At 47.3% G+C, this 25,071-nt stretch overlaps 1 protein-coding gene across 2 annotated transcripts; it reads right to left on the bottom strand.

Moving 5' to 3' along the window:
• Positions 1-24: 24 nt before the first annotated feature.
• AARS1 (alanyl-tRNA synthetase 1) lies at positions 25-24,700 on the bottom strand. 2 transcript variants are annotated; one of them, XM_034425781.3, is made up of 22 exons: positions 24,668-24,700; positions 24,490-24,577; positions 22,275-22,435; positions 21,525-21,713; positions 20,439-20,584; positions 19,173-19,364; positions 17,665-17,809; positions 16,868-17,013; positions 15,844-15,952; positions 14,619-14,769; positions 12,500-12,624; positions 11,623-11,767; positions 10,276-10,454; positions 9,891-10,004; positions 8,568-8,774; positions 7,135-7,319; positions 5,879-5,987; positions 5,279-5,392; positions 3,681-3,800; positions 3,411-3,497; positions 2,099-2,212; positions 25-779 (listed from the first exon to the last, which is right to left on the bottom strand). In XM_034425781.3, exons 3-22 carry the CDS (start codon positions 22,413-22,415, stop codon positions 594-596), a joined length of 2,904 nt encoding a protein of 967 aa, XP_034281672.2. In that variant the 5' UTR covers positions 22,416-22,435; positions 24,490-24,577; positions 24,668-24,700; the 3' UTR covers positions 25-593. The 2 variants fall into 2 exon arrangements, with proteins under 2 accessions (XP_034281672.2, XP_034281673.2); XM_034425782.3 differs by having other exon boundaries at positions 24,490-24,598.
• Between the last annotated feature and the right edge of the window lie 371 nt (positions 24,701-25,071).

A 25,071-nucleotide genomic window follows, 5' to 3' on the forward strand; every position in this document is an offset into this window, starting at 1 on the left:
TGATCCAATAAAACGACACACTTGTTATTTCCACTGTGCGATACACAGAGTCTGCTTGTTTTATTCAGCACTGGCCCTATCTGACTCCCCCCAATTTTCCACGGGGTAGGGCAGGCTCGTTCTAACGGAGGTTAAAACAATGAGGGGGAAGGAGGTTTCTACGGTTAGAAAAGAAGAAATGGGATGACGGCAGGTCAGATCCATCCCTGCGTATATTCACATTACGCCCCGAACTTAGTGCTTAATCACAGATGAGAAGGAAACTAACTGCACAATTCCCTTTAAACTGCACAGTGGCATTGCAATGAAGGATATACACTTATGTGACAACTGGAGGGTCAGTTCCTTAGCAGCAGGTGTCCTGAGATGGCATGGCTGTTCTCAAGAGATGGGGCTCAAAGGGAAATAGCTCTGGCTTCGTGGCCAAGTATCCAGATAATCAACTTTTCCAACCATCTCGAGTTCATGCCAGATGAATGTAGGACAACCACGTATGGTCTAGTCCTCCGCCGATGGCGCTAAAAGAAACATCTAAGCTATTGGCCTGCAGGCAAGGAACATCCTTCCCGAGTTTGATCATCCCAGGTGGGGGTTCAGTTCTTCAACTCGCTGAGCTTCAGCTTGGCAAATTCGGTGGCCACCTTCAGGGCTTCCTCGAGGCAATCTGTGTTTTTGCCCGTAGCCTGGGCAGAGAGGTCTTTCCCTCCTCCCTTGCCGTCCATCAGCACGGAGACTTGCTGTACCCACTCGCTGGCCTTCAGCCCTTTGCCGGCAACTTCCTGAAACCAACAGAAAAGAATATTTGTAGCTCTAGATTGAACTGTGAGGTCCCTTGGTGCTCTCTGAGCCCGGTTGTTTTCTTGCAGATGTTTCATTATCAAATATGTTACCTAGTTTGGGAATGAAATGCCTGCAAGAAAATAACCAAGCTCAAGAGCACCAAGAATGCCACAACTTCCTGAAAGACAAAACACTTGCAAATCCGCAGTTAAACAAACCATGTGTCAAACTCGCAAAGCATCCCTGGCCTGCTCTTGAGTTGCCATAGGCAAGGGGGATGGGAAACCGATGAAGCGATACGGCAGCCAAAGACAGGAGCACATTCCAGACATATCTTTCTCAAGGCTGTCTCCCAGGGTTACCCACAGCGGCTGGCGCGGAGTGATCTCTACAACCTGCTCCATTGGCAAATGTGACTGATGACACACCCTGGGGGGAGGGGGGAAACAGGGTCATGATTAGGGCCATAAATTACGTGGGGTCAGAGTTGGCTTCATTTGGGTATGTGCTAACATGAAGCTCCTAATAAGTAACTGGATTTGAAGCTTGGCTCGAGGCTCATGATTTTGTCAGAACCCTGACACCATGATAAAGGAAAGTCGGATGCAATTCCCAGCATCCTCCATCAATGTCCACATAGGCTGAGGCTATTAGGAATTACGGTTTATGTCATATCTGGGGAAATCTCATAGGCTTTTCATCGTTGCTCTAGATCAGGGGTGTCAAACTCAATTTCACTGAAGGCCACATCAGGGCTGTAGTTGACCTTGGAGGGGAGGCCAGGGGGGTGACTGGGTGGGTGTGGCCAGCTTGACATCCCCCCCCCCAAACTGCTGGCATGTTTCCTCTTCACAATGGGTAGACTGGGCCGAAGCGACGCGGATAGACCAGGACGGCCCTATGGCTGGATCTGACCACATTGTTGGCCGGATCCACCCCTGCTCTAGATCTATAACTTTTTTTAAAAAAAGAATGGAACTTCTGTTTTTTGAATTATCCGTATTCTACCCAGACTCAGAGGTGCTCCCAATCTTTTTTTTTTTTTAATTTGATTTATATGCCGTCCTTCTCCGGAGACTCAGGGCGGCTTACAATGCGCTAAGCAATAGCCTTCATCCTTTTGTATATTTATACAAAGTCAGCTTATTGCCCCCACAAACTGGGTCCTCAATTTACCTACCTTAGAAAGGATGGAAGGCTGAGTCAACCTTGAGCCTTGGCAAGATTCGAACCTGCAGTAATTGCAGGCAGCTGGTCTTAAAAACCAGCTTAATAACAGGGTGCCTTAGACCACTGTACTACCAAGGCTCTTTCTTACCTGAGGAACTTGGCATAAGCAGGTAATTTTGCCTGCTTCGTTATCCACGCTGAAAAGCATCGCGGCTGTCTCAGGAGAATGTGTCTTCAAGAACTTCAGGGATTCATTCAAGGCCTGTGGAGAAAGAGCGTCCTGGGAACTGGCATTTGAAGCTGGACCAGAAAAGAACTAAAAAACTGAAATAACCCATCATTTAGCAATCGAGATCAGGCCGGAGGGAAGCCCACAGATCATTTCATGCCAAGGTGGTGTGTGTGTGTGCAGCCACTTTTTGTCCTCTAGATGGGAACCAAACGTACAACTTTCTCTCTGTTTTGTTGTTGTTCAGTCGCTAAGTCAGGTCTGACTCTTTGTGCTGTGGCCCGCCAGCGGCCAGCCGAGCTGGCAGCAGAGTCAGACAGTGAGGAGGTTGGGGAGGAACATGGGTCAGTCCTGGAGTCTGGGGAAGGCTCGGATGAGGGCTCTGCGTCAGAGGCAGAGCGGGGCCTAAGGCCATCTGGTAGTTCTTTGCTGCCTCCGGAGTCTCCAGAGTCTGACATCAGCGAGGCAGAAGAACGGTGTGAGCCTGTTCCCAGCGTGCACATGCCCAGAGCTGCCAGAAGGCAAGAACAATTAAGAAAACAGGGTCGACTTGGGAGTAAGGCTTGGAGATGATTGGCCCCTCCCATAAGACATAAAAGAGAAGCGAACGGGACGTGAGCTTTTGCAGAAAGCAATTAGTTCATCTGGTCGGTAAAAGCTCTGGGAAAGTTCTGTTTTGACTCTGTGCTAAGTTTGGCTTGTGCTGCGTTTGGCAATTAGTTCTCTGGCAGCATTCCAAGGGAGATAAGGTGGGTGTTTATAAACATTCCCTTGAAAGACTGTTTGAGAAGCCTTTCAGACTGGGAACGACAATAATTCACACCCGTTTGAATTAAAGAGGTTTGCCGGGACTAAGATTGTGCTATTTACTTTCTAAGGAAGCCTAAGTCAGAACACTTTGCGACCTCATCGGTTATATCTCTCTATGCACCTCTGCCCCTTTCACAATAGCACTTAAAGACTTATATAACGCTTCATAGTGTTTGACAGCCCTCTATAAACAGTTTACAGAGTCAGCCTATTGTCCCCGTCCTCCCCTCCCCCCCAAACAATCTGGGTTGACATTTTACCGTCCTCGGTAGAATGGAAGGTTGAGTCAACCTTCAGCCTGTCAGGATTGAACTGCTGGCAGTTGGCAGAATTAGCCTGCAATACTGCATTCTAACCCCGGCACCACCACGGCCTCACAAAGGATGGTTGCACTGGGGGGAAAAACAAAACAAAACAGTACCTTAGCAGAAGCGCCATTCTCCATTTCCAGAATGACCAGAGGCTGGTTGGGATAAGCTTCAATGAGCTGCTTCATCTTGTCCAGCACCTTGGAGAAGAAAGAGAAGCACGAGACAAATGTGAGGTTGCCTAATTGAGGTTGCAAATGACAGAGAGATGGAAAAACGATGTTCCTTGCAGAGGCAGAGAGAGTTCTCATTAGAAATTAGAACGATTTCTAAGTTCTTCGTGAGTAACAGCACGGGGAAAGAAAATCAGGAGACAGGCTCACTCTTTTCTGGATGTCGGCTTTGCTGGCCCGATCCAAATCATCCATAATCTTCTTCAGTGCTTTTAGGGCTTCTCTGAGTTCATCCTTTTGCCATTGGGGAATGATGGCTGTAGCCAGGGCCTGCAAAATGAAAAACATTTCGATGTTACAACTTCAGATGTGGTGGGCTCCCATCACTAAAATTTTTAATTCTTATTTAATTTAATTAATTTAATTAAATTCTTTAATCTGGGACTCGTACCTTGGTGTTGTGACCTTGGCTTCCTGAGTCATTAAAACAGACGAGTAGTCCCAAAAACCTCTTTTATTGCAACAGCTGTGAATTACGTTCATTCACAGCTGAGTCCCAATTAGTTGCAAAAAGTCCTTCGGGATAATCACCAACCTTTATCTCCCTTGACACGCTGCCAAAGACCGACTTGGCAAAGCCCCACGGAGTCCAAAATCAAACAGAGATGCCGACTGGGAACTGAATTAACAACGTTGCTTTCCTGCAAAGGGCCCATGTGCCTTTGCTCCTCTTTTAAGCTTTATGGGAGGGGCCAATCATCTCCAGGCCTTACTCCTGAGTCGTCCCTTTTGTTTTAACTGTTCTTGCCTTCTGGCAGCTCTGCGTATGCATGCACTAGGAACAGGCTCCTCCTGTTCCTCTGCATCTCTGATGTCCGACTCTGGAGGCTCCGGAGTCCGCACGTAACTCCCAGATGGCCCTGGCCCCATCTCTGTCTCTGACGCAGAGTCCTCGCCCGAGCCTTCCCCAGACTCCAGGACTGGCCCATGGTCCTCCCCAGCCTCCTCACTGTCTGACTCTGCCGCCAGCTCCGCAGGCTGCTGGCGGACCACAACACACTCCAGCATACGGCAATAAGCACTTAAGACTTATATACCACTTCATAGTGCTTTTACAGCACTTTCTGAGCAATTTACAAAGTTAGCATATTGCCCCCAACAATTTGGCTCCTCATTTCACCGACCTCGGAAGGATGGAAAACTGAGTCCACCTTGAGTCAGTCAAGATCGAACTCCTGGCAGTGGGCAGAGTCAGCCTGTAATACTGCATTCTAACCACTGCGCCACCACGGCTCCTGAATATGACAGCTCCTGAATTTGCACTTGATAGGCAGAGAGCCTCTTTGGTACCGATATGTAAAGTCCTGTCTATAAAACCCAACCAGCAAGTTGTAAACTGCCACTCTTTAGCCAGTAGCTTGGAGATGACCAGCCTTACTAGAGCAGGGATCGGCAACCTTAAAGAGCCACAAAGGCCCTAACCAGAAACCCCCCGTTCAATTCTGGAGCCAACCAGAAGTCCGGTTCCCGCACCATAAGTCTCCTCCTAGCGCAGTGTCCTTTTTTCCTCTGCTTACCGGAAGTACAGTTCCCATCACCACCACATAGAGTTTTCTCCTAGCCTGGCGTCTTTTTTCCTCTACCTGTCCTAACCAAAAGCCCTATCAACTGTGGAGCCGACCAGCAACAGGGAGCCGCAAGCAGAGGGAAGAAAGAGCCACATGCGGCTCCAGAGCTACAGGTTGCCGACCCCTGTACTAGAGGATCCTAAGGTTACAAGGCCTTTCCTTTCCTTTCTCTTTCCTTACCTCGCCAAGATCCGCAATCTCACGTTGGACGTCTTTGTTGGGTGTCGTTTGGATCTTCACTTTGGTTTCTAGGTCAGCCAGCTGCTTGTTCAGACCTTCTGATTTCCTCAAGGCCTTGAAGAGAAAAGGGATGTTATCAAAGATGGGCTCCACATACTTTTAACAACTGGTTCACCGAAAATGTGAGCGTGTGCGCATGCACACTACACCTAAAACTACACTTTTTCGGTGGGGGCGTCTTCCTGCACACCTGCTAGGTCAGTCATGGTTAGTAGAACGAGAGAGGTGTGCAAATCAGTTGGGCTGCGGGATGGGGCGAGTTAGTCTGAAAGTGAGATATCTAAGACTGGATAGCGTCGGGGGTGGGACCAACCCATGCTCGGAGTGACCGGTTCTGGCGAACCGGTCCAAACCGGCAGCAGCCTCTGCCCAGCATGCTTAAAGGGAAAACAATCAGGTTGACTGGTCTCTTAGCTTAAAATTAAACAGGGATCCAATGGATCAGTCCTGGTGGGACTGATCCATTGTCCTAAATAAGTCAGGTCCTCAACTCGCTCAGCTTCCCCAGAGCATCTGGCTCTCTCTTCCTTCTCCACTGACCTTTTGCGCTTCGGCACCAGTGACGGCCACTATTCTCCGGATGCCCTTCGCTATCGCTTCTTCCGACACAATGACAAAGTGTCCGGCGTGACTCGAGTTCTGCAAATGCCTGTAAAAACATGGCGAGTTCAGTTCCGAAGGTGCTTTTTCAGGAGGCAACTGGACTTCCTTGTTTTTTTCGTTTGAAGACGTTTCGCTTCTCATCCAAGAAGCTTCTTCAGCTCTAACTAGATAGTGGGGAATGGAAGGATTTATATTCCTTGCAGACAGCTGGTCATGGGCATTCTTTGAGAGGGTGTGTTGTGACTCCGACCCCCGAGCCCGTCTTATCGGAGGGAGAAGACTCCGAAGGTGAAGGAGAGGAGTTGGCCAGGCCTCCCTCTCCAGGACCCTCCTCTCTGGCAATGCCTCAGGTGTCTCCTGAGGGAGAAGAGATTGGCCAGGAGCCAGGTATCTCCGAACAGTCGCAGTCGGACAGTGATGGAGATAAGTCTTGGCTGGATCCACGCCAGCATCAGAGAGACAAACGCACGCAGCAGAAAAGGAGGCGTGCCAGAGATTAAGCTGAGTCACTGGACCACACCCCACAGGGGATAAAAGGGGGTGTGGTGGCCATTCAGGCTCTGTGACGGACAAAACTAAACAACTAGCGAGTTGCATTGTATCTCTGAAACTATGTTATCTGCCTGCCTTGGATTTAATACGGACTGGACTTGACAATTCTTTGACTTTGTGTATTTGTTTTGGTTTATCTGACGGAGGAGGAACACCTTCCTCTGTGAGTAAAGTTCTTGACAAGCAGCTACTGGGTTGCTGCCAATCCTGTTATCGAAGGAATTTATTGTCTGCAAGCTTATTTAACCCCTGGCTGACTGTTTGTGTGCGTGTGTGAGACGGGGACAGAACAGGGTGGTTTAAGCATTTGGAGGTTTATCTGTGTCCTCAGGGTCACCTGAGTAGTGCTCCTGGTTCCTGTAGTCTGCAATTTTTCTCTCTCTGGAAATCCATTCCTACTCCCACGCCATTCAGGTCGCCTCCTGAAAAAGCACCTTTGGGACAACCATGACCTGGATGACTGAGAATCTCTACAGACGGAAAGTTCAGAGGCCATAGGCGAGTTTTTAATACCTCTCGTCTCAGCAACTGAATAAATGTCTGGATCTGAAGACCTAATCTGTTAGGTAATGCATGATTTGTAGTTTTTGGTTTCCCGATGCAGGCCTCTCCCCCCCCCCCCGCGACCCTAATGTACTCACGTGCCCCCGCAGAACTCGACCGATGTGATGGCACCTGCTGCGCTGGACGGATCATTCAGCATGTCCTCAACTGGTATGCCAATGGAGACAACACGTACAGGATCTGGGTAAGTCTCATCGAATACCGCTCGGAGGCCTTGGATGGCCTTGGCAGCTGCCAGCGGACAGTCCTGCGCGTACACAACCTGGGAAATTGATCACAGGGACATTGAGGATTAGCAGATTCCAGGGGAGGGGATCTAGTGGCTGTACCTAGTGCCGTGATGGCTAAACTTTTTGCCATTGTGTGCCAGGAGCAGGGGTGGGGTGGGGGGTCGCACGTGTGCATGCCCACACCCATAATTATATGCACCCCGTCCATGCACGCATGACCCCTCCCAAGCTCCCGCCTGCTCCTGGCACATGATGGCCCGGTAGGCCTGTTTTTCTCTCTCACCAGGCTCCAGAGCCTTTCTAGGAGTCTGGGGAGGGCGAAAATGGCTTTCCCAACCCTTCCCAGAGGCCGCCTCTGGGGGGGTGGAAAGGCTCTGGAGCCTGGGGACAGCAAAAAACGGGCCTTCCGGTCCCACCAGAAGTTGGCAAACGGGCTGTCTCCGGCCTCTGGGAGGGTGGGGAAGGCCGCTTTTGCCGTCCCCCGACTCCTAGAAAGGCTCTGGAGCCCAGTAAGAGTGAAAAACAGGCCTTCCCCACCACCTCCCAAGGCCCTCCAGAGGCAGGAAACAGCCTGTTTCCCTACTTCTGGTGGGCCCAGAAGGCCCGGAAATCAGCTGGCTGACACGTGTATGCGCGCCGGAGCTGAGCACATGTGCCCACCAATATGGCTACGCGTGCCAACTTCTCCTGGTATGGCCCCTAACCATACCAGGAGAAGCCAACGTGGGCTTCAGTTTAATTTCCTTTAGACAGCTGAGCAGCTTCTTAATGTCAACTCTATAAAATAATTCCGGGAAAAGTTAGAATCAGGCCAAAAATCTAGCGGCTGTGTCCACATGCGATAAATGGACTTGGTTGGTTTTAATAAATAAAATAATGAGTTAAAATTCTAGGTATTAAGAGCTGTGGGGGCGCAGTGGTTAGAATGCAGCATTGCAGGCGAACGCTGCACACTGCCAGGAGTTCGATCCTGACCGGCTCAAGGTTGACTCAGCCTTCCATCCCTTCGGAGGTTGGTAAAATGAGGACCCAGATTGTTGGGGGCAATAGGCTGACTCTGTAAGCCATTTAGAGGGCTGAAAAGCACTGTGAAGCGGTATGTAAGTCTACTGCTATAAGCAATTGGTAGAGAAAGTTAAGAGATTGACCTATCTTCTCTATACCCTGATATGCATCTGGATAGAGAAATCCAGTTGTCTCTAGTTATCCAGGAACCCAGGGAAGTAATTATATTCCAAAGGGATTCAACGCAAGGACACTGGCACTCCGTCTCACTGTACCTTGGCTTCTTGAATCATCCCATTAACAATCTCTTCTGCCTTCTTGATTTCCTGGGTAGTCATGGCTCCCTTGGCGGTGAAGTCAAACCGCAATCGGTCCGGAGCCACCAAGGAGCCTCGCTGATCGGCTTCTCCCAGGACAGAACGTAAAGCAAAGTTGAGGATGTGAGTGGCCGTGTGGTTGCTCATAATGGGCCTTCGCCTTGGCTGAAAGGTAAAGAGAGAGAGGTGACTGGAGATGACAGGATCTACAAGAGAAGGAAGGATATGTTGTGACCGAGGCCCAAGTAGTTATTACCAGACACAATCAGTCCTAAACAAACATATTTTATTAGAACAGCTGAGAATTATTTCATTCTCAGCTTGGTCCAAATTAAGTCCAAAACAAGTCCTTCATAAACAGTCCTTTGGCCTTATCACCAACCTTTGTCTTCTTTGGCACCCTGCCAAAGGCTTTTCTTGGCAAAACCCCACAAAATTCAGAAGCAAGGGACGCCGACAAGAAACAAATGTAGCAACGTAGCTTTCCTACAAAGATCCCAAGAGCTGCTCTTTTAAGCCTTCTGGGAGGGGCCAATCATCTCCTGGCCTTACTCCCGAGTCATCCTTTTTGCTTTAGCTGCTCCTGCCTTCTGGCAGCTCTTCTCATAGGTGCACTAGGAACAGGCTCCTCCTGTTCCTCTGCCTCTCTGCTATCTGCCTCTGAAGGCTCCTGAGTCCGCACATCACTCCCAGATGGCCCTGGCCCCATCTCTGCCTTCAGCGCAGAGCCCTCGTCCGGGCCTTCCCCTGACTCCAGGGCTGGCCCATTGTCCTCCCCAGCCTCCTCATGTGTGCCTGCCACTCGTGCAAATGGAGAGACGCACGCACCCTTGCCGGCCACTCGCATGGAACCATACCCTCTCCTCCCCCCACCAAGCCGGAAAGGCTGGGGAACTCTGAGCTAGTGCATCCAATTTTAACCCTGTTTTTTTTTTTTTTTAATTTGATTTATATGCCCCCTTCTCCGAAGACTCAGGGCAGCTTACAATGTGCTCAGCAATAGCCTTCATCCTTTTGTATATTTATACAAAGTCAGCTTATTGCCCCCACAACTGGGTCCTCAATTTACCTACCTTAGAAAGGATGGAAGGCTGAGTCAACCTTGAGCCTTGGCGAGACTCGAACCCTGCAGTAATTGCAGGCAGCTGGTCTTAATAACCAGCTTAATAACAGGGTGCCTTAAACCACTGTACTACCAAGGTTTGACCATAAGAAAAGGATTAGATGGGAGAATCCAAGTCAAATTTCTTTTACCTTCTTTCCCTCCTCGAGTCAACTCACCTCATCAATAAACAAGCACACAAAATCTCCCACCTTCAGGCTCCCATAGACGGTGCCCACATGGAGTACATAACCTCCTCGGACTTGTACGTTTTTCACCGTGAATTCCGTCTTCTGCAAAGCAAAGGAGAGAGAGTCAGTGGACAGTGGTTCATCAACTCAGCCAAGGAGACTGATAACAAGACCGATGATCCCAACGAGCCGAGAGCATGCTAGATCCTAGAACCTGTCCTGATCACTTCTTACTAGACTGAAGAACCGGTTGTGATCCTCCAACCTGCTAGTCAACAGGCATTAAGGGGGAGAAGGATGGCATATTTGTCTACCAAGCCCTCCCATCCTGAAACGGATCGAGGTTCTCACCAAATCTATTTGGCCAACTTACATCTTCTGCGCCATCGTCTTCTTTAACGAGGTAGCCTTCGTCGTAGATCTGTCCACCCTGCTCAGCGTAGAAACAGGTCTTGTCCAGTACAACCCCACACTCTTGGCCTGTATGAACTTCCTCCACAAAGGTCTTTTCCCGTCGGAGAGCTTTCACTGTGGCCCCAGGGTTACCAAATTCTGTAGGTCAAAACGAAACACCCCAAATAGGGTAAAAAGCAAACAAACCAAAGAACGTCAGGGGAGCTTCGTTATCACATCAGGAAGCAACAAGGACCGTGCAAAATTTGGGCAAGGAGAACCTTGACATTTGCAGAGGAGACCATTCAGGGGCCAGCCTTCTTCAACTGGATGTGTTGGGATACAATCCGTGTTGTGACCTAGGCTTCCTGAGTCATTAAAACACACGAGTAGTCCCGAAAACCTCTTTTATTGCAACAGCTGTGAATTACGTTCATTCACAGCTGAGTCCCAATTAGTTGCAAAAAGTCCTTCGGGAGAAGTCCTTTGGGATAATCACCAACCTTTATCTCCCTCGACACCCTGCCAAAGGCCTTACTTGGCAAAGCCCCACGGAGTTCAGAAACAAACAAGAGATGCCGACTGGAAACAGAGTTAGCAGCATTGCTTTCCTGCAAAAGGCCCAAGTGCCTTTGTTTCTCTTTTAAGCCTTATGGAAGGGGCCAATCATCTCCTGGCCTTACTCACAAGCCGTCCCTTTTGCTTTAGCTGCTCTTGCCTTCTGGCAGCTCTGCGCATGCGTGCACTAGGAACAGGCTCCTCCTGTACCTCTGCCTCTCTGCTGCCCAACTCTGGGGGCTCCGGAGTCCACGCATCACTCCCAGATGGCCTTGGCCCCCTCTCTGCCTCTGACACAGAGCTCTCATCCGGGCCTTCCCCAGGCTCCAGGACTGGCCCATGGTCCTCCCCAGCCTCCTCACTGTCCGACTCCGCTGCCAGCTCCGCAGGCTGCTGGCGGAACACAACAATTCCCAGAATTTATTGCCTGCAAGTCCCTACTCATCTGAAGATGTTTTAGATACCTAGGAAAACATGTTGGCCCTGGGACGGGCAGAAGATGCTGCATAAAGGAACAGCCTGGTTCTATTATTATCATTGGTTCTATTATTATTATTACTGCTATTATATTATTACTATCACTATTAGTTTGTGTGTTAATATTTACTACCATCTTTCTTTGGTTTTGTTCTATTTGTAAATGATACTCTGACAATGCACTATTTTTCAAAAAAGGTTTATAAATGAATATATATATGTATATGTATATGTACTGTATATGTACACACACACACACACACACACACACACGGAACAGCCTGGAACTCACCATAGAAGCCTTCTGAATCAGCTCGATAGTTGTATTTCGGGGAGTCGTCGGTGGGTTCCAGATCTCTGGCACGCAGCTCTTCAATTGCATAGATGTCCAACATGATGAGATCTTCATCGCCACCTCCCTTGCCCTGGGACTTCAGCTGGAAACGTTAACAAACCCAAATGTGAAGGTTGGATTAAGGGACTCAGTTGAGGTTTGATGCTCTTATCTTATTCTACTGCACCAAAGGAAGTCGGAAGTCAATGCCTTTTCTTTCTTTTTTTCCCTTTGCCCTGTACTTTTCCCTCCCTTATTTTCCTGCTATTTTCTTTTGTAGTTTATATTATAAACTAATAAAATGTCACCTTTTTCAGGGCCCTTGTAACTTTGAATGGTCACCAAATGAATAGTTGCAAGTCAAGGACCACCTATACCCGTGATGGCGAACCTATGGCACGCGTGTCCAAAGTGGCACACAAAGCTATGTCGCCCGGCACATGCGGCCTTGCCTATTTGTCTTCTCGGTTTCTGGCGCGCATGTGTGAGCGATGATCAGCTGTCCTTCAGGCGTGCAGCAGTGCCAAAAACCGGTGTGTACATGCTCGCCAGCCAGCTGATTGTTGGGTGTGTCTGCATGCCAGAACCCGAAAGTTCGGCTTTTCTGGAGTGCAATCCCTTCGAGCACATGGCAGTGCCGAAAACTGCCCTGTCCATGTACGCTCGAATCCGTAGGTTTCTGCTTTTCCAGAACGCAGTCCTGACGAGCACTCACATGTGTGCACGACGTTTCCACGCGACCTTTTTGGCACTCTATGCCAAAAAGGTTCGCCGTCACTGACCTATACAGATGCCCTCTAAGTTTGAGATCTGGTCAGCAGTAGCCCAGCCCTACCTGAGCAGTCTTCCTTTCCTCCTCAAAGGCCTCCATGTCGACTCTTAACCCCTTCTCTTCCGCAATTAGTCCAGTGAGATCCACAGGGAAGCCGTACGTGTCATATAGGAGCCAGGCTGTGTCTCCTGGACGGGGGCCAGAAAGAAAGAGCCAATGGTCAAAGCGCCAGGAAAACATCTCGATCTGCAAAAGGATACCCTGTGGGTCACCCTGCCTAACAGCTGAGCTTCCCTTTCTCGTCATGCTCTCTAAGCAAGGGGAGAAGGAAAAGGAGGGACCTTGAACAACACGCACGGAGAGCTGGCTGTGGGAAGAAACAGTATTAAAAAAAAGATTTTTTTTAACAGAAGGAAAGAAATCTAATGTGAATGAAGTTACGTCTTTTCACACCAGGGGATAAAGTACACTTGCCCCCTAATAATTAGTGCCCCTAAATTTGTGGTTTACATCAGCCATCTTTCCGGTTGATCCATGTATCAGCGGACGCAGTGGCGGCAGGGTGGAGAGAGGGAATGGTTTCACGTACATATTGTTGTGGCCTGACCGTGGCCAGTGGAGCTGGCAGCAGATTCGGACAGTGAGGAGGTTGGGGAGGAACATGGGCCAGTCCTGGAGTCTGGGGAAGGCTCTGATGAGGGCTCTGCATGGGAGGCAGAGAGGGGGCCAGGGCCGTATGCCAGTTATCAGCTGCCTTCGGAGTCGGACATCAGTGAGGCAGATGAACAGCTGGAGCCTGTTCCCAGTGTGGGCATGTGCAGAATTGCCAAGGGAACAGCTAAAGAACAAGGGTCGACTCAGGAGTAAGGCCACAGGTGGACGATGAATGGCCCCTCCCAGAGGGAATAAAAGAGGAGTGAAAGGGGAGCGGAGTTTGCAGGAGACAATTAATTCGCCTAATTGGTTTGTGACTCTCCGAGGCTCCTTGCCAAGTTTTGAAGATATCGGCCTGGCAGCTCTCCAAGCCAGATAAAGTCTGTGACTGTAAATTCTCCCTTGAAAGACTCTACTGAAGGCGAATGAGAGGAATTCACTGTTTGTTTAATAAAAGGGGTTTTGTCGGGACCAGGATTCTACTTCGGGCTTTTTGCGGAAGCCTAGGTCAGAACACATATGTGTTACTTTCACAAATCCAACTTTGGCCATGCCTGTACTCACCCACCACTTCTGTGGCCCGATTTCGAACGGGCTACGGCTGCCAGTGGGTCATGAACCGGGGTGGGTGGGTGTGTGGGTGTTGGGGAATCTCTGGTTTACATCTTGGAAGGGGGGGAAAAAATCTATCAGTTGAAAAAAAATAAAGGCGAAAAAGTAAGAACGATGAGTACTACGAGGAGTGAAAACACAGAACTTCCTGCTGACGAGGCTCACGAGCAATGAAGGAATAAATAATGCGGTAAAATACAGAATAAAGGTGGAAAAGAGTTGAGCTGTTTTGTATCTCCTTCTCCACCTGATGGAAGAATTCTGCCTCTTTGGTCACCTCAAGAGACTTTATCCTTAAGACTCAAGCAAAAGTCGACAGAAAGATTCTGTCAGGTCCACCATTGTTGGCTTGGTGCCTCGCTGGCATCCTGCCATCAAAGGACCAGGGGGGTGAGGGACAAATGGGCAATAAACCTGTATGTATCTATTGTGGGAATTAGGGGGGTGGGGAATGACAGCTGAGGAAGAACAGATCAAAATGGAACCAGTTCATGCCAGGCATCTTCAAGGCCATTTACCCTGAGTATGGAAAATTACCAGACCAAACACCTCAGAGTTCCCAAAGCATCTCAGCGGCATTGCATTGGCTGGTTTTGGACTGGTCATGAAGGAAGGGACCGGGAGTGAAGGAAACAGTTTTGTATTGATGTGTGGGAATCTGAGATTCCCCCTGACTCTACTGCAACTAGCATCTTTTAGTAAAAGTACCTTTCACTTCAATCAAATGGAAGTCGAGGGTTTTTCTTTCCTAAGGGATCAGACTGGGGCAGGTCTGACAGATTCTTATCCAGCCCTACCGTATGTTATAATAACAAGTGACCCTTTAAGAGGAATAAGACTATCCTGAGAGATGCGACTTCACATGATCTTTTGAGGTGATGGGGACTATTAATAGGAAGGGTAACATATGACATACCAGGGATTATTTTATTGTCTCCCAAGCTCTGAATCTTCCTGTCAAGAATGCGGCGTCCTCGGTTGAGTGTCTTCAAGAACTGCACCTCCTCTTCGTTGATAATATCTTTCACCATGTCTGGATCTTTTGTCAGTTCGGGGAAGGCTCCACCCTGAGAGGAACAGGATTCAGGGAAGGAAGATCATCTCTGCTCAGCCATCCATGCATCTTAGAGAAGTGTGAGGAGCAGCCTTCCCTGATGCTTTCTAGGTAGTCTGGAGACTACAACTCCCAGAATTCCAGTTGGTTAGTGTATGATTCTATTCTACAGTAGTGGCCAAAATTGTGGAAACCTTTTGGGAAAAGTGTATTTTCTAAAACTAGCTAATAACACCACTTTTTTTTTTTGGAGTAGTACCATAAAATTATATATCAATGGGAAGATAATTTAATCAAGAATGTAATGCAATAACTTTTTTTTAAAAAAAAATGATTTATATGCCGCCCTTCTCCGGAGACTCAGGGCGGCTCACAATGCGTTAAGCAATAGCCTTCATCCTTTTGTATATTTGTACAAAGTCATCTTATTGCCCCCACAAACTGGGTCCTCATTTCACCTACCTTAGAAAGGATGGAAGGCTGAGTCAACCTTGAGCCTGGTGAGATTCGAACTTACAGTAATTGCAGGCAGCTGGTGTTCATCACAATGCTTTTAGTCTGCTGAGCCACCACGCCCATAAATCCTTTATGAAGGATTTGCTATTAGAATAGCAGTTACAGTATAAACAAGAAAAGTGAAACGCGTAGAAAAAACGAGATATACAAAAATTATCACCATGTCAGTTTAATACTTAGTTGGGTAACTTTTAGCATGAATGACGGCCTTACAACGTCTTCCCATGGAGTGAACCAAGTCTTTTAGTTCTGCAGCTGTTCTCGTGTGAAACCAAGATTGAAGGATGGCTTGTATTAACTGGGTTTTATTGCTGGGTCGCTTCTGACTAACAAGTGTCTTTAGTCGGCTCCATAGATTTTCAATTGGGTTAAGATCTGGGCTATTCCCAGGCCATTCCAGCAGTGGAATAGGATTATCTTGAAACTCCAAAAAAAAGTGGGTGTTATTAGCCATCAAACCTCAAAAATAACACTTTTCCCAAAAGGTTTCCACAAGTTTGGCCACTACTGTAACCAGAGGGCAGGAGGTTGGGGACAACTGCTCAAGAGCAAAACACGAGAGGAGGATTACCAGCGACTGAACCACCACGTCGACCAGCGTGGCGAAGAATCCCTTGGGAGCATTGAGCTTCTCATGAGCGTAGCGCACAGCACGTCGGAGGATGCGCCTCAGAACATACCTGCAGTAAGGAACAAGGAGGGAAGAATCCGTTTCACATTCTGGCTACAGGGGAGGGTTCTAATTTTTTTGACTACCGGTTCTGTGGGCGTGGCTTATTTTGTGGGCGTGGCGTGATGGTCATGTGACAATTCTTTAGGATTTAGCGGAGGTACTGGTCTACCAGGCTTTTAACTGCTTGTAGAGCTGTACCAGTCTACTCATTTGTTTTTGGAGGCACCGGTCTACTCATTTGTTTTCTTGTATCAGCTGTAAGGCGGCCCTTTGAAGCCCTGCGGCAAGAGTTTAAACAGTTTTTTCCCCTCTAGCTGATAGCTGGGACTCAGGAGGCAGTAATAGATTGGGGATGGGGCCAAATAAAAGGTAAGAATAATGCAGGGGGGATGGGGGTGGGCGGGGTGTGTGTGCAGAACCGGTTCAGTGACATCATATCGTCACCGCTACAGGTTCGGCCGAACCGGGCCGAACCGGGAGGAACCCACCACTGTCTGGCTAGTCCTATTTCTGAAAACATTGAGATGCAGAGAGAACCGACTACGAGTGCATTAGGGTAGAGGTCCCCAACCTCCGGGCCACAGCCTGGAACTGGACCACAAAAGGCAAAGTGTGTGAGTGTGTGCAGCTCCATTTGCACAAGCAGCAGGTGCTTGTGCTTACACAAGCAGCTGTTTGTGTGAGCGGCACGCGTGCCCGTCACAGAAATTGAGCTGCGCACGCAAATGCGCATACCTGCCACTTGCACGGAAGTATCCCTTCTTCCCCATCCCTTGCTGGGCTGCCAAGCCGGAAAGGTTAGGGACAGCTCCATTAGGGGGGAAAAGCTTCAAAGGGGGGTCCCAGCACCTCAGTTCCATTTCAAGGAATCCCCCTTTCGTTTTACCCAGGCTTCACCCCGGGGAATTATGGGCAGCCTCACCCTCTGCCAGTGTTATCAGGTCTCCCCCCATCCGAAAGGGCTATGGTGATGGTTCGGGCGTGGTCAGCCAGGACTCGATAAGCCATATCTATGCCATCAACATCTTCCTCACCAACATGCCCGGCGTAAGGTCGGCAGCCAGTCCCCTATTGAAAAGAAGGAATAAAACCGTAAATGTTCAGGAATGTGAGCCAGTATGTACTTAATATCTATCTATCTATCTATCTATCTATCTATCTATCTATCTATCTATCTATCTATCTATCTATCTATCTATCTATCTATCTATCCATCCATCATCTCAGAAACCTTGGTGGTGCAGTGGTTCGAATGCAGTATTGCAGGCTAACTTTGCCCACAGCCTGGAGTTCGATCCTGACCGGCTCAAGGTTGACTCAGCCTTCCATCCTTCCGAGGTCAGTAAAATGAGGACCCAGATTGTTGGGGGAAATAGGCTGATTCTATAAGCCGCTTAGAGAGGAATGTAAAGCACTGTGAAGCGGTAGATAAGTGGAACTCCTATTATTTCTTGCATTGATCATCCATTTTTCCTTGAGATTTCGAATACTGGTTTTGAAATTTGTTCCAACACTGGAGGCTTTTAAAAAGAAACTGGACAGCCATTTGCCTGATATGGTATAGGATCTCCTGCTAGAGCAGGGGGTTGGACTAGAAGACCTCCAAGGTCCCTTCCAACTCTGTTATTCTGTTAACATGACTTTAAACAGCCTGAGCTATGCTATCCAGAGGCTGAACCACATATTGACAAACTGACCCACCCTGAACTTGGGACATACCTTCTGAATAGCCTCAAAGTAAGGCACAAAAAGATCGGTGTCATAATTGGACATTTTGTTCTGCAACACGGACACCAGCCGTTCCAGCCCCATCCCGGTGTCGATGCTTTTCTTTGGCAGTGGTTTCAAGGTCCCGTCAGCCTCTCTGGCCCAAGAAGAAAATAACATTTATATATATATATATGTGTGTGTGTGTGTGTGTGTGTGTGTGTGTGTCTATATATACACACACACACTGTATTTTTCGGAGTATAAGACGCGCTTTAGTTTTGGGGGAGGAAAATAAGGAAAAAAGCTCATCGGCGGGTAGATCGGCCTCCCGGAATACTCCCGATCAGCTGTTCCCAGAGGTGAATTTTAGCAACAGGTTCGTTGGTTGTGCCTTGCTTTTTTTTTCAGCCTCTGAAACCTCAATTTCAGAGGCTTTTTTTTCTGCCTCTGAAACTTCTGAAACTGTTTCAGAAAAAAACGTTTTTTTTCTGCCTCCGAAACAGAGCTTCAGAAAAAAAGCCTCTGAATCAAAGTTTCAAAGGCTTTTTTTCTGAAGCTCTGTTTCGGAGGCTTTTTTTCTGAAGCTTCCTTTCAGAGACTTTTTTTTCCGGAAGCTCTGTTCGGAGGTTTTTTTTTTTGAAGCTCTGTTTTGGAGGCTTTTTTTCTGAAGTTTCGTTTCTAAAGCTTTTTTTCAGTCTCTGAAACCTGTTTGGGGCTAGGCGGGGCTACATTTGGAATATAAGATGCACCCAGATTTTCACCCTCTTTTTTGGGGGAAAAAGGTGCGTCTTATACTCCGAAAAATATGGTATATATAATAATCATTGGGATTAGGAAACACGAGCAGAAATCCAGTCCTTCCCCTTCGTCCCAACTTCATGAAAACTAGGAACTCCAATTTTAAACCGTGTATTTAAAAGCAAATTAAAACCAATATAGAGCAATGAAATACAGTTAGTCTTTGACTTACAACACGGTTTGTTTAGTGACCACTCGAAGTTACAACAGCACCAAAAAAGTGACTTATGACCGTTTTTCACACTTGCTATTGCAGGATCCCTATGTTCAAGTAATCAAAATTCAGACGCTTGGCAAACTGGCACGTATTTATGACGGTCGCTGTGTCCTGGGGTCATGCGATCGCCTTTTGTGACTTTTGATAAGCAAAGTCAATGGGGAAGCCAGATTCATTTAATAACTGTGTTACTAACTTAGCAATTGTTAACGCCACTTAACAACTATGGCAAGAAAGGTCGCAGAATGGGACAAACATTTCACTTAGCAACAGAAATGCTGGGCTGAATTGTGGCAGAAAGTTGAGGACTACCTGTACATAGGTAAAATAAATACATCATGAAGATACATGTATAAATGTAAAAGCAGGGATGAAATTCTTCAGTGGTCTCCCTCTTTTTTTTTTTTTTGAATTTTTTTTATATATGTGGTCTCCCTTTTGATTGACTGGAAAACCCACAGCTGCGAGATCTCAAGCAAAAGGAAACTGATTCCTGCATCACCTGTTGAACTGTATGAACACCAAATTCCAGATCTCGAGCACGTTGGGATCATCTTGATTGACAAGGTGGGAAGCGTCTCGGTCCCCGATCCGGTCGTAATGCATCTCGCTGCAAGGGCCACAGGGCCCTGTGTCTCCCATTTCCCAAAAGTTGTCCTTCATGCTACCTGGAAGAATCCTACTCTCTGCCAGACTGAAGGAAAAAAAGCTCCATGAATAACAAGAGTGAGGAAAGAGCCCACAAATTACAGCTTCAGTGCTCCGGATTAAATTAGGAGACCACACTTCTTTTCAAATAGCTTTGAAAATATTCAAGAGCCAGCGCTGTAGTGGCACAATGGTTAGAAGGTGGTATTGCAGGCCAACTCACTGCTCACTGTCAGGAGTTCGATTCTGACCAGCTCAAAGGTGGACTCCAGTGGTGGGTTTCAAAAATTTTTACTACTGGTTCTGTGGGTGTGGCCTGGTAGGCGTGGCATGGCTTGGTGGGCGTGGCAGGTGAAGGATACTGTAAATCTCCATTCCGTCCCTAATCTCCAAGGGCTGTAGTTTGAGGACTCTTGATTTAATAGAATATAAAAAATGCAAATAATTTTGCTGCAAATCACCAAAATTTTCTCACGGACCACAAGTTGGTGACCGCTGGTTTAAAACATCTGATATGAGAAGCAGGACAGATGGTCAAGATGTGGTTTCTGAATGGCCTGCTTTCCACTAAACTAAAGTTTCATAATTTTTTTTTCTTTCAGGATCCCTTCCCACTTTTAAAAATTACGCAGGACTCTAAAAAGAGTGATGGGATTTTAACACACTATTATTTTTAAAGATGGCAAAATAATTTCTATTTCACAGACCCCTGTTGGAGGTCCTGGGAATACACTTTAAGAAGCACTGCACTAAAGTAAAACTTCTAAATCACAACTCTTATTGCTTAACGCATTGTAAGCCGCCCTGAGTCGCCGGAGAAGGGCGGCATATAAATTAAAGCAAAAACAACAAAAAAAACCTCTTAATTCAAAAGTAACAACAAACCTGCAATCCGTTACATTTATTCCCAGTTTATTTTTTCTTAGCGCACAAGAGTTTTTGCACGATGCAAAGAAAGGGGAAATTTAAGGCACAGACTAGAGTTTGGAAAGACTAAGAGAGGTGAGCTCTCTTATTACACCTCCTTGCCTGGTCTTTAACCCTCTTCGCTTCTTTTGGGAGGGATTGGGGTTGCTTTCTGACAGTTAAGGAAGAATTTCCTGGGTAACCCCAAACTCACCCGAGATCCAGCCAAATTTGTTTGCAATCTAAATCAGGCTCCAAGCCGGCTGCCTCGTTGCCACCAAAATAAGTCACATAGAGCCTTTTGATGGGGATGCCAAATTCTTTGGTGAGCAGGTCCAGAGCAAGCTTGCAAGCCAGTTCCTGAGTGGACAGTGAAAAATACGGCTGTGAAGGTCTTGCCAGAAAGAATGATCGTCTACCGCCTTTCTTTTCACATTTCGCCTTTTTCGGGCAGGTATTATTTTGGGGCGCGTGGAGCAAGATGGAGTTCCTCTTGCCATCTTACCTGATTTCCAGCTCTGTGTTTAAATATTTTCGGGGAGGGCTTATTTTCTGGGGGAGGCTTATTTTAGTGCATGAGCTCAAAAGCCCGATTGGGCTTATTATCAGGGGATGTCTTATTTTCGGGGAAACAGGGTATCTGTATTTGATGAGTCTGGAAATACGAGCAGGCTGCCTCTGTTCTTTCGGATGATCGAGCAGTAGCCAAACCAACATCCCAAACATGCAAGATCAGATCAGTGTTCCATTTTCACTGACTATGATTTCAAAGAAGAGCTTGTCAAGAGTATATTCATCAACTGGAATAGGACATGGTAACAAGGTCAGCCAATGTATAGGCATAGCAACTAAGTCAGCCAATGAAAGCTGTTTGGGAGCTGAGACAGACTGGAGCCAGGGCGTGTCTTAGTCTGCAGCTTCTGAGTCTGTGCAGAGAAAGTGAAACACTCTGCTCTGCTGAAATGAAACTAACTGTTCTCTCCTGCCTTGTGTTTTGCTTGTAACTGCTACTACGTTGAAGAAGAATCTATATTGGTATTGTACATTTATCTTCATGTATTATATGTATATAAAGAAGTTAATGAATCCTGCTGAATCAGTGTGTGCTTCTGGATTTGATTTTTGCAAGAAACTCTGACAGAGGTCTCCTAGATTTACGCAAGAGAATTCCCAACCTTATTTGATGAGGCCAAAGATGCAAGACTTCTGTGTGCAACAAGCAAAAGTAAGCGCCCCTCAACCCAATCCACCCTACGTCGTACCCCTGAGTTGAGAGCTTCCTGCTGTGCTCACGGCGTACCTTGAAATAATCGCCAAAAGACCAGGAGCCCAGCATCTCAAAGAAAGTGTGATGATACACATCCTTGCCCACGTCGTCCAAGTCGTTGTGTTTGCCGCCAGCTCGAATGCATTTCTGGGTATTGACGGCTCGTGTCAGCTTGGCCATGGGATGGGAAGGGTCAATTGTGTTGAGGAAGATCGGCTTGAACTGGGATAACAAAGAAGAAAACAATTCTCAGCCCTGGAGTTCCATGCAACGTAGGCCGAGAACGTTTAATAAACATTTTTAAAAACATGAGCCACGATGGCGCAGTGGTTAGAGTGCAGTACTGCAGGCTACTTCTGTTGACTGCCGGCTGCCTGCAATTTGGCAGTTCAAAACTCACCAGGCTCAAGGTTGATTCAGCCTTCCATCCTTCCGAGGTGGGTAAAATGAGGACCCAGATTGTTGGGGGGAATATGCTGACTCTGTAAACCAGGGGTCTCCAACCTTGGCAACTTCTAAGCCTGGCGGACTTCAACTCCCAGAATTCTGGGGAATTCTGGCTGGGGAATTCTGGGAGTTGAAGTCCGCCAAGACTTAAAGTTGCTAAGGTTGGAGACCCCTGTTCTAAACCACTTAGGCAGGGCTGTAAAGTACTGTAAAGCGGTATATAAGTCTAAGAGCTATTGCTTTTTTCTTTTTTTTTTTGTTGAGCCCCAATTCCTGAAATTATGAAAAAAGAGAGTACAATTCCCTCTGCTCCGTAAGGCATCTATTATCACTGACCTGGTTCATGCCAGCATTGGCAAAGAGGAGGGTAGGGTCATCCAGAGGAATGGTGGCAGACGAGTGTACGTAAGTGTGTTGGTTGTCCACAAAGAAATTGATGAAACGTTGACGGATCTCACTGGCTGTCAGGGTCTCCATTGCGAGATCTCTGCTCAGCACTATGGTGAGAGAGAGAGAGGTGGGAAAAAGAAACATCAGACTTGAAGGAAGTAAGGAAAAGTTGTAAAAAGACAGTCCCACCTTAAGGCATGAAACCTAACAGGGTTGTTTTTGTGGAGAAAATAGGATGAAGAGGGAGCATTAGATATGAAGGTATTCCTTGACTTACAATCACAATTGAGCCCAACATTTATGTTGTTAAGTGATAACTCAACCCGATTAGAAGTTTGATAGGTAAGAAAGAAAAAGTTTCGTAATATTTATTTATTTATTTATTTATTTATTTATTTATTAATTATATTTCTATACTGCCTTTCTCCCGTAGGACTCAAGGCGGTGTACAGTCAAGAAAAATATAGACACACAAACATCATAAAATTGCTAATTAAAATTATTACTTAGTTTGGTCAATTAAATAAAATAATAAAGGTAATAAAGGGTGACATGATTAAAAGCTAGAGTAAGGGATAGAAATAAGGGGAATATGAATGTATACATTTTTATCTTATAAAATGAAAGTAATAACGAGAAAATGTGGAATAACTGAATAATGATAAAACTGCAATCGAACACAGATGTGTATTGCTATTAGAAATACACAAGTTGATTGAGTGCAATAATTACGTTTAATCTGATTTAATTTTAATTGTATTGGAATGTATGCCATATTGTTCACGCATTGATTTGACAATTTTATAATAAAAAATAAATAAATAAACCTGGGGGAAAAAAAGAAGAAACCATGTTACGACTTTAGGACAAAGGGTGCACAATGGGCCTTAAGACATGGTATGTCACTTTGACCCATGACTGCAGTGTTGCTGGCCATAAATCAAATTCAACGTGGACACCCTGAGCCTCAGGGTTGGCGTCTCAAAGGTGCTTTTTCTTCCCCCCTCCAAACAAGCAACTGGACTTTCTTGTTGTTTTTTTCCATTGATAACGTTTCTCTTCGCATCCAAGGAGCTTCTTCCCTTCCAATTGACCTGCTGGGGAATGGAAAGATTTATTTTCTTTGCAATCATCTGTTTGTTGACAACTGTTGTGGCCTGCCAGCGGCCTGCACGGATTGTGGCTGATCCCGACGAGGAGGACGCTGGTGTGGTGTCGCGCCAGCAGCCTGTGCAGCCGGCGCTCGAGTCGGACAGCGAGGAGGCTGAAGAGGATGTGGTGCCAGCGGCAGAGACTCAGCCAGGGCCTTCAGAACCTCCAGAAGCTCCTTCAAGTGAAGAGAGTGAAGTGGAGGAGCCTCTCCTCAATGCTCAGACACGCAGGGCTGCCAAAAGGCAGGAGTGGCTACTCAGGAGGTCTCCTCGAGAGTACAGCTTGGGGCTAATTGGCCACTCCCTTAGCCTATTTAAGTTCGCTCACAGATAGCAAACGCTGCTGGAAACAACATTTAATTACTACACAGAGCATTTTGAGAGTGAGTTTGTTACATCGTGGTTTCTGGGCTGGTTGCCAACCCTTGTCGGACTTTTGTTTATTCTCTGTAATTCATAGTAGGCTGATAAGGACATTTGCACTGAAAGCCTGCATTTTGAAAGGGGTCTGTTTGTATTAAACGGAGTTTTTGAAGCTTTGGGTGTGTGTCACACTCCTTGGGATCCGGAGCTGGGGCAGAACAACAACTCAGTCTTTCCATTCCCCCACAGGTCAGTTAGAACGGGAGAAGCTTCTTTTGGATGAGAAGCGAAACGTTTTCAAAGGGGGGGAAAAAAATAACCACCCCCAAGAAAGTCCAATTCATCTTTTGGAAAAAGCACACTTTTGGGACAACCGTGACCTGGGATGAATGATTGAGAAGCCCTGTAGTCACACAGGGTTGGAAACACACAAACACACACACACCCAGCATGGGGCATTTAAGCATCTCCAAACCAGCAACCTATAAGCCCAGCTCCTTTTTACAGGTGGAAAGCTGGAGCAAAGGGGCAAAAATGCAAAAGGGGGTCCATGCATGATCCAACATGCCTACAACAAGCAACCGTCTCACCACCACGTTTATGGCGTGCTTGAAGACTCAGCTGGTTTTTTTCTCCGCCCAGCCTACCTTGCAGGGTTGTTGTGCAGATAGACTGGAGAGAGAGAGAGAGGGAGGCAACCACGGAGGAGAAGGAGGAGGACGCCGCTTTCTGAGCCTGGAAACCAGACAAGAGATGCTGGAGTGAAACAAACGCATTTATTTTATTGCTTTCCATTCAGACGACCCCCCCCGCCCAATAGCCTACCTGGTTTCTTCCGACTCTCCCCCCAACCCGCGATGTCGCTTCCAGCAGCTGCGGCGTCGCTTTCGCTACGCAACCCCGCAGGGGGCGGACCTTTCTTTAGCTCGCGCGTCCTATTGGCCTAACAGGCTGAAAGGCGGATGGCGATTGGTCCGAAGCCTTGTCTATCATCTTAAAAAGGGGCCGAGTCACGCCGACATGCCAGCGTTTATTACAAGCATGCTGAGATTGAGGATTTGGGCCGGCTGATGCAATGGCTGCGAAACCGGGGTCACGTGGCCTCCCAGGGAAGGGCATGAAGGCGGCAAGGGGGCCTCCATTAAGGGAAGAGAGACTAGCCCGGGAGGCGTGGAAGGAAAGATCTTATTGCAGCAGGGGGTGGGCAAATATGGCCCCTTTATGAGCTG

Source organism: Pantherophis guttatus, chromosome 11 (assembly GCF_059756535.1).
Source record: "Pantherophis guttatus breed Tessera chromosome 11, ASM5975653v1, whole genome shotgun sequence".
NCBI classification, from domain to species: domain Eukaryota; kingdom Metazoa; phylum Chordata; class Lepidosauria; order Squamata; family Colubridae; genus Pantherophis; species Pantherophis guttatus.